The following is a 14,463-nucleotide window of genomic DNA, read 5'->3' as shown; positions in this document are numbered from 1 at the left end:
GCTCCTGTCATCACTGCCTCCAGTGTTCTGCTCTAACTGGAACCTGGGACACTTAGTGGGGTCCCTCAGTGGCATCCATTAAAACTTCAAGAAACTTTGGAGTTTGAATATTACTTTGAGCTCTTGACAAGTTTTCTTTCAGCTCCCTCTCAGGGACTGATGTCCAGGGACTCAGCACTGTTGAAATCTCCCAGCTCTACAGAGACGGGACAACTGTGTGGCATTTTTTTGCAGGATATTATTACATTACCAGTCTTGTAAAGAGTGAAACAAAAGTAATGTAGAAGTCAATGCCAGTCAATCAGAAGCCAACTTATTTCCTGGTTACAAGAACTTATAAATATTTTTCAGCCTACTGGCTATTGGCAATCTGTGGTGCTAATATTTCTAACACCAATCACCTATAATTTTACCCTACGTGGTCTTGCCACAATGCATTTTTCACAGTTCTAATTCTCCAAAATATCTGGTCTTTTTGCAAGGCCATCATTTGAGACTTGTTTCTAGTTCAATCTCTCTCTCTTCAATGTCTTTTCTATTCCATGGCCTTTCTAAGTCAGCACACCTTATCTCAGAGTTTGCATACACATGTACAAGACTGTGGGAGCTTTCAGTCAGGCTTTGAGAATCCTTTACAAATCCATTTCTCACAAATATCAATCACACAATGCTGTGATCACCTCTGCTCTAGAGAGAACTGTATTGAAATGCAGCCTTGAAAATAGTAATGGAGATTTCTAAGAAGGTCTTTGACATATTTCTCCATAACTGGAGTTGAAATCCTTCCTGATGAACTGTACCACAACAGAGGGACATCAAGGCAGAACTGTGGTTTGATAGGAAACCTCTCAAGAATTCAGTCATAATCAAAGTCCAAAGTTTATGATACTGTTCATGGGTCCCACTGAGGGACACAACTGAGAAAGTGTGCCCAGGTTCCAGTCAGAGCAGGAAATTGGAGGCAGAGATGACAGGTGGTGTGGGAAATGCAGGCATGGAGAGCTCCCAGGGCCTTGTGCATACAGGCTGAGAGATAGAGATGGATCCAAGGTTTGACCTAAGACCTTGAAGAAGAATTGGAGAGTTAGAGCATAAAAATTAAAATCAACATAAAACAAGAATATAAGTCTGTAGTTTACATAGAAATATGTTTTAAGCAAACAGAGATATCTATTATGTGAGCAAAGCAGTATGTTAGGTAAGATAGTAAAATATTTTAAAATTTAGGAATGGAATCTATTATAAATTTAGTTAGAAGTTAAAGATGTACAAGTTAAAGTTTGTGATGTGCTATATGATTGGTTGAGAAATGATGCATTGTGGCAGAGCCATGGGAAGCAAAGCAATTAATGATTGGTGTAAAAAGATGCTAGCAAACTTGTAGAGGTATTGTATTGGCTAAAAAACTGACATAAGGCATTGTAACTGAGAATTGGGCATCCTCTGATATTATGGCCTTGGATGTGTTACATTTAATATCTCAGCATTCAATGAGATGGATGCAATCAACCCATAAACCACCTTTTACGATGTCTCTCAGTTGCCCTGTCCTTTGTAATATTAATCTCCTGATTGGTATTTTCTAAACATCTGGAATACTCTTTAAAATCAATAGGGATGTAGGAACACCAGGTCTACCCCATTGAAGTCAATGAGGATTTAGGGAAACCAGGTCTACCAGTTAAAGTCAGTGATGATTTTGCAGACAATTGGAGCTCAAATGGAGAAATACGTGTAAATTACAGAGAAATCATGGGCTGAATTCTGGGAATTTCTGCTCCAGGAAAGTGGTGCTGATGATCTGGAAGTCCTGGATGAATTCCTGAAAGCTACTCCCGGATCCCTGATCCCACAGCTGCAGCCTGTGCTGGAGCTGTTCCTCCAGGTAAGCCCAAAAAAATCTCCATTTTCAGCTCAAAATCTGGAAATTCTGAGCCCAAAATTGGGATTTTTTGCACCAAAAAAATTTGGGACATAGGGTCTGTGATTTGAAGTCAATGGATATTGAGGAACACCAGGTCTTCCTCATTGAAATCATTTGGGAATTTTGGGACACCGAGTCTATCCATTAATAGAGCTTGATTGGGAAGGATTACTGGCTTAACTGGGAGTACTGGGAGTGTCTAAGGGGTCCACTGGAGTTCCTGGGCGTACTGGGGCAAAAGTAGCACCACTGGTAGGAATTGGTAGAGATAAATGGGGATAAAGAGAACCCCATTGAAATCCATCAGAATTTAGGGATATCAGATGTAGCCAATAAAGTCATAGGGATTTTAAGGGACACCAGGTCTACCCAGTCAAAGCAATGAGGATTTTTGAGACACCAGTTTTATGGGGCCCAAGAGATTTTAGGTGATCCAGGTGTCCAAGGGATACCAAGGTGTATCCAGCTGATTTTTGGGGCACCTAGGTGGGTTTTGGTGGTACTCAGGTGTAGCCAGGTGATTTCTGGGGCCTATCCAGGTGATGTTTGTGGCACCCAAGCATCCTGACTCACCCTGATGGGCCTGGAGAGGATGATGGACCTGGTTGTGTCCTCCTGGTCAACTTGGACACAGATGACCCTTGGCAGTGGGAGGGGGAGAGGGGGGGTGTCAGGGGCACCCCCAACATTCAGGGGATACCCCCAAACTCCAGGTGAGAGCCCCCGGGGTGGGAGGGAGCCCCAAGTGATCTCAGGAGAGGATGCAGTGCAGGTACACTCAGGTGCTTTGTTCTGTGGGGTTGATGAAGACGGTGTTCTGCACCAGCTCCAGTTCTGGAATGGGCAGGGAGGGCACCCCAAAATCCCAGGGGTGCAGCAGGGTCACCCAGATTGATGTGCAGAAGAGCTCTATAACCCACAAGGTAGGTTAGAGGTATGTATTTTATTTAGTACTGAGGTACATGAGGGATAGCTCTTCCAAAAACCTGCACAGCTTCAGTGACCTGCGCCTCTCTTTTCATTCTCTACAAACTGGGATTGCACAATACACCTCATACACATTCATTTCCTAACTCTGCCTGTCCCTGCTTTGTATTAATATTAGCTCTAAGCATCTTTGTGACTGCGCACTGCTCCTTGTTGGTCGCTCTGGTGGTCATCTGGGGGTCTTTGGGATGAAGTAAACAGTCTTCCTCTCAGCTGAACTTTTCACCTTCCATTCTTTGTGCAAGTGAATTAGTCTTTGTCTGTTTCCAGACTTTGACACCAGTTTGTTCTGGCTCAAGGGTCGAAGGAATCCCCTTAATCTTGAAGAGTCCTCACTCTTCCATCCTGTTTGCACATTCTTGCCCCTCTACCTTAACTTGTAGCCTTGCTCTGTTCTCCTGTTCCTGCAAAGACAGAGAATGTGAAGCATTCATAGCATCTTGTCCTCCCCCTTCTAGTTAAAGCATCCTCCTGTATTTTTACCCTGAAATCTTTAATTTAAATTTTAATTCCCCCTGTTTCAGTGTCACAACGGCTCCTTGGTTCTATGGCCCTACAGCTTCATCTTTAATTCTTGGTTCCATAGGAGTCCTGTGTATCACAAGCATCCCCCTGATTCCATGAGGCACCAGAGTGTCACAATGGTCTCTTTGGTTCCATGAGGATCCATAGTGTCTCCATGGTGACCTTGGATCTGCTGCTGTCCTTGTCACAACTGACCCATGGTTCCAAGAGGTTCTGCAGTGTCACCATGGTTGCTGTCAGAGGCTGGATGAGATCCATGTCCCGAGACACCTCGGGATGAGCTGTCAATCAAATGGAGCAAATGCATACATGCAACACGCTTTTAGAATCACATGTCCACAGAAGGTTGTGTGCCATCCCCTGACATCCCCAGCCCTCTCTAAACCCAAATTAGTGTTAAGGAGTCTTTTCCTGATATTTTGGATGAGAGGCACTGAGAGAAGGTTGAAGAAGCTGCTGCAGGAGTCAGCAGCAAAACTGCAAGTGCCTTGGAGCATCAGTGGCCGCCATGAGTGAGGGCAGGGAGTGCCCAAGGCTCCCCAGGGCCTGGGGAGAGCAGATCCTTGAGGGCAGGATTGCAGGAGCCAAAGGCTGTGAGCAGGGAACTGCAATGCTGAGCAAGGCCTGGGCTGGCTGGAGGAAGCAGAAAGGCCAAGGCTGAGCCCAGGCCTGGGACAGCAGGGCCTGTCCCTCACGGGTGGCTCGGGGCTGTTGCTGGGGCAGTGGGATGGCAGGGGCAGCAAGGACAAATGGCATCAGCCTGTGGGACACTCCACATGCTCATGGAACCAAGGCACAGGGTGACACTGTGGGGCCTCATGGGAACAAGAGGCCATGGTGAGCCTGCAGGGCTGTAACACCCCAGAGCAATGAAATGCTGGGGGTAACCAAAGGTTCCTTTACTCAAGCTTGGTGCACAAGAGCAACCCCAGCCTGATATTTTCAAGAGCTCAAAATGACACAAAATTTTACTTACAAAATATAGAGTATCAAGGAACTTTGGAAAAAGGGTTTAATATAGCATCCAAGCCAAAATAAAGGTCTTATCATAACAGTAACTTCATTAACTTTGCCTTTTTAATCTAGAAACCTCTAAATATTTAATTTGAATAGGTAGCCAAACTGTTCCATATAAAGAACATTAGAATTAGAGGAAAGAGAGAGAGACCGAAGGACAGAAGCTCTCTAGAAAGACACACACACATGGCTACCAACTCCTAGGGTTCCAGTGTGGGTGAGACACAGACCCCAGGAGAAGGCAGGGTACGCACCATGGGCTGAGCTCCTGCTCTGTGTTCTCAGCCCCTGACCCTTCGTGGGCCTCCCCCCATGTGGGACTTGGGATGGCTCGGGCAATGAGAGCCTGGGTCAGCACCAGCCCACTGTGGGACTGACTGACAGCTCATCCCGAGGTGTCTGGGGACATGGATCTCATCCAGCCTCTGACAGCGACCATGGTGACACTGCGGAACCTCATGGAACCATGGGTCAGTTGTGACAAGGACAGCAGCAGATCCAAGGACACCATGGAGACACTATGGATCCCCATGGAACCAAGGGGCCATTGTGACAGTGTGGGAACGTGTCTCCTCACAGAACTCAGGAGTCCATGGTGACTGATAAGGAAGAAGCCTTTACAGACAATTCAGTCACTGAACACATGGCTTCACAAGGCTGCAGGTGTGGTCAGTGGGGTGTGGTCAGTGGGTGTGGTCATTGGGATGTGGTCAGTGAGGGGTGGTCTCTTGGTGCGGTCTGTGTGGGCAGTGGATGTGGTCATTGGGGGAGGTCAGTGGGTGCAGCCAGTTGTGCTGGTCATTAGGATATGGGCACTGTTTTTTTGGTATGGATGGAGTCAGTGAGTGTGGTCAGTGTGGGTGTCAGTGATTCTGGTCAGTGCAGGTGGTCAGTGGGGGTATGGTCAGTTTGGGGGTCATTGGGGTGTGGTCAGTTTCTGTGGTCAGTAGGTGTGGACTGTGGTTGTGGTCAGTAGGTGTGGTCAGTTGGATGTGGTCAGTAGATGTGGGTAGTGGGGGTGGTCCATGGCAGAATTTGGTGGGCTGTGGTCAGTGAGTGTGGTCAGTGGGGTGGGGGCATTGGTGTCTTGGCAATAGGTGTGTTCACTGGGTGTGGTCAGTGGTTATGGTCAGTGGGTGTGGTCATTGTACATGGTCAGTGTGGTGTGGTCAGAGGGGGTGGTCATTGGGTTGGTCATTGGGGTTTGGTCAGTGGGTGTGGGGAGTGGATGTGGGTTGTGGGTGTGGTCCCTGAGTGTATCATCAGTTGGGAGGTCTTTTGGGTGTGGTCAAGGGGTGTGGCCAGTGGGGTTTGGTCAAGGGGGAGTGGTCAGTGGATGTGGTTATTGGGGTGTGGTCAGTGAGTGTGGACATTGGTTTCTTGATATGGGTGTGGTCAGTGGCTGTGGTCACTGGTTAAGGACAATGGAGCTGTTCAGTAGGGGTATGGTCAGTTTAGGGGTCATTGGGGTGTGGTCAGTGGGTGTGGTCAGTGGGGTGTGGGCATTGTTTTTTTGGATATGGGTGTGGTCAGTGGGTGTGATCAGTGGTTATGGTTGGGGGTTGTTAGCTGGGGTATGGTCAGCTGGGAGTTCTTTGGGCTGTGGTCAGTGGGTGTGATCACTGTGTGTGGGCAGTGGGTGTGGGCAGTTGGAAGGTCTCTGGGGGTGGTCAGTGGTGTGGGCTGTGGTCACTGGTGTGGTCATTTGGGTGTGGTCATTTGGGTGTGATCATTTGGGTAGTCATTGGGTGTGGTCAGTTGGTTGCTGGGGGGTCGTGAGTGGCTTTGGGCAGTGAGAGGGTGGTCAGTGGGTGTGGTAAATGGGGTGGCCAGTGCAGTGTGGTCAGTTGTTGGTGTGGTCAGTGGAGGTGGTCTGTGAGCTGTGAGGAGTGGTGATTGGGGCTGGTCAGTGGCTTTGCTCAGTGGCTGTGTGTAGTGGCTAACAGCTGGCCTTGAGGCCTTACAGATATAATTAATCCTGACTGTAATTTCATAACTGAAATGTTAGTAATTACTGTCACATGAACATGAAGTTTTGTGTCATCCCTTCTGTCTCCACTGCCATGAGTGATCAGCAATAACCTGACCATGGGGACAGTGGTGGAGATGGAACCCCAGCAGGGGAAGGTGACCAGGAAGAGCTGCCAGCAGCTGAGAGCTGTGGAGGTCTGGACCTTGTGAATGGAAAAACCTGCTGGGGACCCTTGTAAACAGAGGACTCTTATAAAAAGAAGAAGCGGCTGGAGATATGGGAACGTGATTTTCCCCAGCAGAAAAAGAAGGGGCTCAGAGCCATGCACTGGACACAGCCATGAGAGCCCAGCAGAGATGCCATGGGCACCACCCACCAGGGAAGCAGCAAGGAGAGTGAGTGCACCCTCGGGAACGCAGCATGGGAGGAGAGGCAGGAAGTGCAGGAAGCCGAGGGAGGGATGGTTGATATCCAGGACCCCCATCCTTTCCTTGCCACCCTGCTGCATTGACAGCGGAGCTCCCACAGCACTGCTATTGGCATCCCCTGTATCGTGTGTGGGTTTGACCACACTGCGAGTGCCCGAGCTGCTGCCATCACCATTGGGTGAGCAAGTGCAGCCCAGAGAGGACTGAGCCCCGGCCATGGGGGAAGGTGCTTGGCCAAGGCCAAAGGAGGCTCCCTGTGTGCCCTGCTGCCCTCTCCCTGAGCTCCTGAGAGCTCTGCGGCCCCTCCTGCCATCCCATCTGCCCAGGCCAGCACAACAGCCCCGGCCTTGGGGCCCTCCAGAGCTGCTCCTGCTCCAGGCCCAGGGCCCATCCCAAAGCTGGGGCAGCCACAAAGCTGGGCTCATTTCTGCTCATTCCTGCTCTGATGAGGATGGATCCTCAATGATTTCGAGGTTGCTGAAGAATTTTACTCCTCCAGAAGCCTCTTCTTTATGGAGTTCAGAACTTCAGACACAAAAGTTCATAAACATTTGTTCAAAACAGATAAAGAAAAAAAGTATAAGTGAATAAGTGGGAATAAGTGAAGTTATCAAATCCTCTGTTATTAATTAGATGCGTTTCAGAAATGTATTCCAAGAGAATATACTATATTGACAACAATGCAGAGAGAAGTATTTTGTCCTGTTAGGTTTTCTTTTCCTGTTTCTAAGTTGACATCAGCAATGTCCAATTAATATTGACCCCCAGAACCGTCTAGTGCAATCTGAAGAGATATGAAAATCAAGACCCTTCATGGCTGACAATCAGTCACACTTTGTCCCCACACCCTTCCTACCATTTCCCTCATCCAGCTCCAGTGATTCCTATGGATCAGGAATGGTGTGGCCAGCAGGAGCAGGGCAGTAATCCTTCCCCTTTGTTTGGCATTGCTTAGGCAGCACCCTGAGTGCTGTGTCCAGTTCTGGGCCCCCCAATTTAGGGAGGACATGGAGGAGCTGGAGTGTGTCCAGAGAAGGCGACAAGGCTGGCGAGGGGTCTTGAACACAGCTCCTCTTAGGAGTGGCTGATGGAGATGAGGATGTTTATCCTGGAGAAGAAGAGGCTCAAGGGAGACCTCATCACTCTCTACAAATCCCTGACAGAAGGGAGCAGCCAGGTGGGGGTCAGGCTCTTCTCCCAGGGAGCAAAGACATGAGAAGAGGATGCAGCCTTAAAGCTGCACTAAGGGAGATTTAGGCTGGACATTAGGAAATATTCTTCACAACATTGGTGATTGGAAGGTCATTGGAATGGGCTGTCCAGAGAGGTAGGTGCGTCACCATTCCTAGAAGAGTTTCAGGAAAGACTGGATGTGGCACTGAGTGCCATGGTCTGGGTGACAAGGTGGTGTAGGGTCACAGGTTGGACTTGATGCTCTCTAAGGTCTTTTCCAGCCCTGGTGATTCTGGGATGATTGTGACACTGCAGGGCCCTGGGGAAGCAAGGGGCCACTGTGACACTGCGGGGCCTGGTGGAACTGAGAGGACCAGAGTGACACTGTGTATGACATGGCACCATAGAGCCAAGGGGCCATTGTGACACTGTGGGGGTAAATGGAATCAAGGAGTCCATGGTGACAGTCTGGGTCCTCGTGGAACCACAGAGGTCACTGTGACACTGCAGGGCCTTGTGGAACCATGCAGAGCATTGTGACAGAGCAGGGCCTCGTGTAATGATGGGGCCATTGTGACACTGTAGTGCCCCATGGAACCAAGGGGCCAGGTCTGCTCGACAGGGACTCTTAGAATGAAGGAAACATGTATGACATTGGTGCCTCTTGAGACCAAGAGGCCATTGTGACACTGGGAGGCCTCATGGAATCATGGAGACAATTGTGAGACTTCAGGGACTCATAGAACTGTGGTGGTACCAAGTTTTCTGGCAGTGTTCATGTGCAAGAGAGTAGGAGGGCTCTGCAGAGGGACCTGGACAGGCTGGATCCAGGACTCAAATCCAACAAGGTGACATTTAACGAGACCAAGAATGGGGACCTGCGCTTTGACCACAACAACCTCTGCAGTGCTACAAGCTGGGGACAGAGTGGTTGGAAATGGTCCAGGCAGAAAGGGACCTGGGGGCAGTGATGGACAGCAGGCTGGGCATGAGCCAGCAGTATGTCCAGGTGGCCAAGAAGGCCATTGGCACCTGGGCCTGGATCAGGAATGGTGTGGCCAGCAGGAGCAGGGCAGTGATTCTTCCCCTGTGCTCTGCACAGCACCTTGAGTGCTGTGTCCAGTTCTGGGCCCCCCAATTTAAGAAGGACATGGAGGGGCTGGAGTGTGTCCAGAGAAGAGCAACAAGGCTGGTGAGGGGTCTAGAATACAAGTCCTGTGAGGAGGGGCTGGGAGAACTGGGATTGTTTATCCTGGAGAAAAGGAAGCTCTGGGAGACAAGGCAGTGTCAGGGCACAGGTTGGACTTGATGATCTCCAAGGCCTTTTCCAGCCTTCCTCGTTCTGTGATTCTCTGAAACCACCCCTTGAGCAGTTCAGGATGAGCCCTGGGCCTCCTCCTCAGAAGGTGCAGCAGCTCAGGTCCCTCAGCTTCTCCTCACAGCCCCCAAAGCCCATCCTGTCAGTCCTGCAGAGCCTCTCCAGCCCCTCCTCATTGCCCACAACAGGGAGCCCCACAGCCAGACACACCAGCCCAGATGTGCCCCCCTGGCCTGTGGTGCCTCTGGCAAGGGAGCGGCACCAGGCACTGCAGGACCCTTCAGACAATTCCTGAAGCACTTGGAGGATGATCCTGCACCCCAAGGGACATAACCATGGTGCCAGCTCAGGAAGTGAAATGGGGAGTGGGGACAGAGAGGAAAGGGATGTGTGGTTTGCAGGGGAGGTTACAGGGAAGCGCAACAGGAAGAAATCTGGATCAGGAAAGAGTAAAGAAAGCAAAGATGAAGCAAAGGAAATGCTCAGAGCAGTGTGGGGGTGGCTGCCAGGCAGCCCTGGCTCTGAGCAGCAACGTCTGCAGTGGGACAGGAAAGTCACAGCTCATGGGAACAAACGTTCTGGCTGACTTCAGAGGCCACGACAAACCTGAGTGGTTTCCCTCTGGTCCCGCAGCCCTTGCTGGCCCCAGGGGCTGATGGCATTTGTGCTCCCTCAGGTCCCTCTGCCCACAGCAGCACCATGGCGGTGCTGACGCCTGCTCTGTGCAATGCAAACAGGGGCTCCTGAGGCAGTGCTGCCGTGTGTGTGCCTGCAAGGATGGGGCACCTGTGTGAGCTGGGGGAGAGGCCAGGGCTGCAGAGGGGGGATGTTGTTGGCAGGTGCACGAGGACGCTCTGGGACGCTGCCCTGGGGTGTCCAGCGCACTGGGGATGGATCAGCCCCTGCTCTGCTGCTCCTTGCCAGGCTCTCCCCTTGCAGGGACCTTGCAGAGCACCAGCCATGCTGTTTGGGCCCAGCCTGCCCACGGCCAGCCTGGGGCTGCTCCCGGGGCTTTTCTGTGCTCAGCGTTGGCCTGGCCAGGTGTTCTGGAGAGAGCCTGGGCAAGGAGCCTCCAGCCCCCAGGCCCTGCCCTGAGGTGTCAGCGCTGCCCCAGCAGTGCCCATGGCCTGTCCCTGCTGCAGCCCTGGCACTGCCACCCCCAGGGCTGTGCCCGGCCCCGAGAGCACTCAGGCCCTGCAGCAACACCAGGGGCAGGAGGGCAGCGGGGCAGTGGCACGGGAGCAGCACTGGCAACACCAAGTGCTGCTGCTGCTGCTGCTGCTGGGCACAGCTGCTGTGCCAGCACTGATCTGCCCCAGCTCTGCACACAGACCTTGCTGCTGCAGCTCCAGAGAAGGGAACAAAAGGGGGATCTCTGTTGAAAACTCTGCTGGGAGAGAGATCCATTAGTTCGTTTAAAACCACCAAAAGTGCATGCCCTCATTGATGTGGTCTGTGGGCCATAATGAAGGTGGAGAGAATCAAAATGAGAAATTGCAGAGAGAATGGCTTTTCTTTGTGGACTATATTGCAACTATAAAATAAACACAAAGATTGCCCAATATGAAACCCGCAAGAAGTATGAAATATGATTTTTATTGCAAGTGATTAGCAGAAAGTGCCAAGAAGCTTACTGTTTCATACGCCATCTAGTCATCAGTGTCCACACTGCAGCCTTGAGCTCCTGGTTCCTCAGGCTGTAGATGAGGGGGTTCGTGGCTGGAGGCACCACTGAGTACAGAACAGAAACCACCATGTCTAGGGTTGGGGAGGAGATGGAGGGGGGCTTCATGTGGGTAAATGTGGCAGTAATAACAAAAAGGGAGATCACAGCCAGGTGGGGGAGGCAGGTGGAAAAGGCCTTGTGCCTTCCCTGCTCAGAGGGGATCCTCAGCACAACCCTGAAGATCTGCACATAGGAGAAAACAATGAACACAAAACAGCAAAACACCAAATATAGACTAACAGCAATGAGCCCAAGTTCCCTGAGGTAGGAGTGTGAGCAGGAGAGTTTGAGGATCTGTGGGATTTCACAGAAGAACTGGCCCAGGGCATTGCCCTGGCACAGGGGCAGGGAAAATGTATTGGCTGTGTGCAGCAGAGCATTGAGAAAGGCACTGGCCCAGGCAGCTGCTGCCATGTGGGCACAAGCTCTGCTGCCCAGGAGGGTCCCGTAGTGCAGGGGTTTGCAGATGGACACGTAGCGGTCGTAGCTCATGATGGTCAGGAGGGAAAACTCTGCTGAGATGAAGAACATAAAGAAAAACAGCTGAGCAGCACATGCAGAGTAGGAGATGTTGTTGGTGTGCCAGAGGGAATTGTGCATGGCTTTGGGGACAGTGGTGCAGATGGAGCCCAGGTCAGTGAGGGCCAGGTTGAGCAGGAAGAAGAACATGGGGGTGTGCAGGTGGTGGCCGCAGGCTACGGCGCTGATGATGAGGCCGTTGGCCAGGAGGGCAGCCAGGGAGATGCCCAGGAAGAGGCAGAAGTGCAGGAGCTGCAGCTGCCGCGTGTCTGCCAATGCCAGCAGGAGGAAGTGCCTGATGGAGCTGCTGTTGGACATTTCTGCACTCTGGGCATTGGGTTCTGTCATGGAGAAAGGGACAGTGAAGAGATAGAGGACACACCTGTAACTGAAATCGAAACCATTTCCCTGACATCCTCTCCTCTAACACACACATAGACACAATTTACATTTTAAGAGTTTAAGAGTAGATTTGTAAACTTCCCCCATATCTCTCCTGGTATTTCTGGATATCTGAAATCTCACCAGTTCTGCTCCCCTCAGGGAGACCAGAGCATGTTCTGTGAGGCAGAGTGATGAGTGGAGGGAGCAGGAAGATGGTCCAGCATTCTGACCAGTTCAGAGTTTCTCTAGGCTTTAAACTTGTTCAGGTGGAGTGTGATTATCCTCCCATGTTTCCCTTAAAAACCACCAGGTACTGCTGAGAGGAGATGGATCCACCAGAGTCCAGCACCACAATTGTAACCAAGGACTGCTGTTGATCATTTGACCAACCCAACAGCATGTCAGCCCTTGTCCTGCCCTCATCATCCCCCCATATGCCAGTGTCCTCAGGGATCTGCTGGGACCAGTCCCTGGGGAGCCTTGGTCAGGAATGGCCCTGGGGGCTCCTTCATGCTCCCAGGGACTGCAGGTTTTTCCATGAACTTGGGGTTTTGTTCTTGCCTTGGAGTCTCTGAGAGCTTTGTGCAATCATGGCCTCCAATTCTCTGCTGTAATTAGTCTCTTGAGAGCCTTTCTCAGTAACAACACTCGGTGGCGCTCATTAATGCTTGAAGGTACTTCATTTTTTTGAGGTAATTTCCTTTGTCCTTTCTTCTCTGAGTCTGGGAGGTTTTTGGAGAATCATGGCCTCCAGTTCTCCCTTCCAAGGTGTCCATGAGGATCCTGTTTTAGAGATAGACCTTTGTGGGACCCATTAATGCTTTGAGACACTTTGGGGTTTTTTTTCTGGCATTATTTTTTTTTTAGCATTATTTTCTTGGCATTTATTCTGACTTGGACTCCTAGAAAGGTTTGTGCAATGTCCTGTCAGGCTCTGAGGTTCAAGGGCGCAGCACCAAATGCACCACGGAGCTCATTGTGATCAAGGAACTCCTGACAAACCATGGCTCTGCCTTGATTTCCCTCTGGCCTGGTGCAGTTCATCAGGAAGGTTTTCAAATCCACTTAGGGAGAAATATTTCAAAGAGCTTCTAAGAAATATCCATTCCTATTTTGAATGAATGGTTTTTAATACTGCTCTGTTTAGAGCAGAGTTGACTGCAGCACTCTGTGACTGATACTGATCCAGGGTCTCTCCTCAGGAGCTCTGGCCTGCTCAGAGGAGCTGTGACTTGAGGTCTGACCCAGTGTGGATAACCTTGCTCCATATTCCCCAACTCCATCCTGTCTGTCCTCCCTCATTTGGGACCTGCTTTGCTTGGAGAACTGGCTGCACTCAGACAGAGACAGGATTTTCCTTTACTTTTTTTAGAAGAACGTAGAATTCCTAACTTTCTCCATTAAAAACAGGGTCACTCCTCAGGTGTGTGCCAGCCCAAGGTGCCACCAAGGAGGTTCCCCTTCCCCAAGGCAGAACCCTGGAAAGAATGTTTGAGACCTTTGAACTCCTTGGTTCCAGGAGGTTCATTGGTGTCACCATGGTCTCTCTCCCTGGTTCCATGTTGTTCATTGGTGTCACCATGGTCTCTCTCCTTGGTTCCAGGAGCCATCACAATGTCACAACGGCCCCCTGGTTCCATGAGGTTCCTGCAGCAGGACTTCCCCTGTGGCACAGCACAGCTCATCTGTTCTGTCCATCAGCTGGGCCATCACTCAGGGCATCTTCCCCCTCTCAGCAATTGCTGAGATAACCCAGGCTGGACATCTGTCCTGTGCTGAGTTATCTCTGGTGCCAGGGAGGTGGAATTCCCAGCTGACCATGAACATCCTGCCTTGAGAGCAGAATGAAGGGAGATAAGCCTTGAATTTCTGAGTGACACACACTTCACTTTAAAAACTATTAAATATGAACAAAATTTTCACCATACAAAACTCTTCTGCATAGTCCCTGGAAACAGGTAGGGCTTCACTCCCAAGTCTGGATGAATCTTTGTGGTTCCTTTTCTGGAAGCTGAGTGAAAGGGCTCCATGTGCACTCCCTCATCAGTTCAGTGGTAAGTTACATTGACTCCTGATCTCCGCTATTTCTTCACTAGCTGTAATATAGGTAACTTTATTGTGCACTGGGTTTGTATCTAACTGAACTTCTTTTGTTTATCCTGGGCAGTAAGTAGTCCTTTTAAAGTCTCTTGTCTGTTAATAAATTTCCATTCTCCAGAACTTGTGAGCAAGAGGAATTTGGGGATCAGGTATCCTGAAACAGAGCTACTGCCAAAAATGGGAGCATGAGCCAGGACTTGTCTAAGCTTTCACTCAAATCAAAATAGATTTCATTTCAAAATAAAAAGAGAGAAGATAATTTTTCATATTTTCTATTTTCATATTTATAAACTGATATCAGCAATCTCCAGTTGATATTGATCTCCAGCACCTCCTCATGCACTCTGAACAGATATGAACATCCAGACCCTTTATGGCTGACAATCAGTC

General features: G+C 50.2%; 1 protein-coding gene across 1 annotated transcript; it reads right to left on the bottom strand.

The window, feature by feature from the left end:
- Window positions 1–10,974: 10,974 nt before the first annotated feature.
- LOC134057374 (olfactory receptor 14J1-like) lies at window positions 10,975–11,907 on the bottom strand. Its single transcript, XM_062514363.1, has one exon. The coding sequence runs from the start codon at window positions 11,905–11,907 to the stop codon at window positions 10,975–10,977; it is 933 nt and encodes a 310-aa protein (XP_062370347.1).
- Between the last annotated feature and the right edge of the window lie 2,556 nt (window positions 11,908–14,463).

Source organism: Cinclus cinclus, unplaced genomic scaffold, assembly GCF_963662255.1.
Source record: "Cinclus cinclus unplaced genomic scaffold, bCinCin1.1 SCAFFOLD_32, whole genome shotgun sequence".
Classification (NCBI taxonomy): Eukaryota; Metazoa; Chordata; class Aves; order Passeriformes; family Cinclidae; genus Cinclus; species Cinclus cinclus.
Note: the sequence above shows the minus strand (reverse complement) of the source record. Positions and strands in the feature narration are given on the sequence as shown.

Bases quoted from the DNA above. Each gene is read 5' to 3' on its own strand.
- LOC134057374 (XM_062514363.1), bottom strand. From the start codon at position 11,907: ATGTCCAACAGCAGCTCCATCAGGCACTTCCTCCTGCTGGCATTGGCA.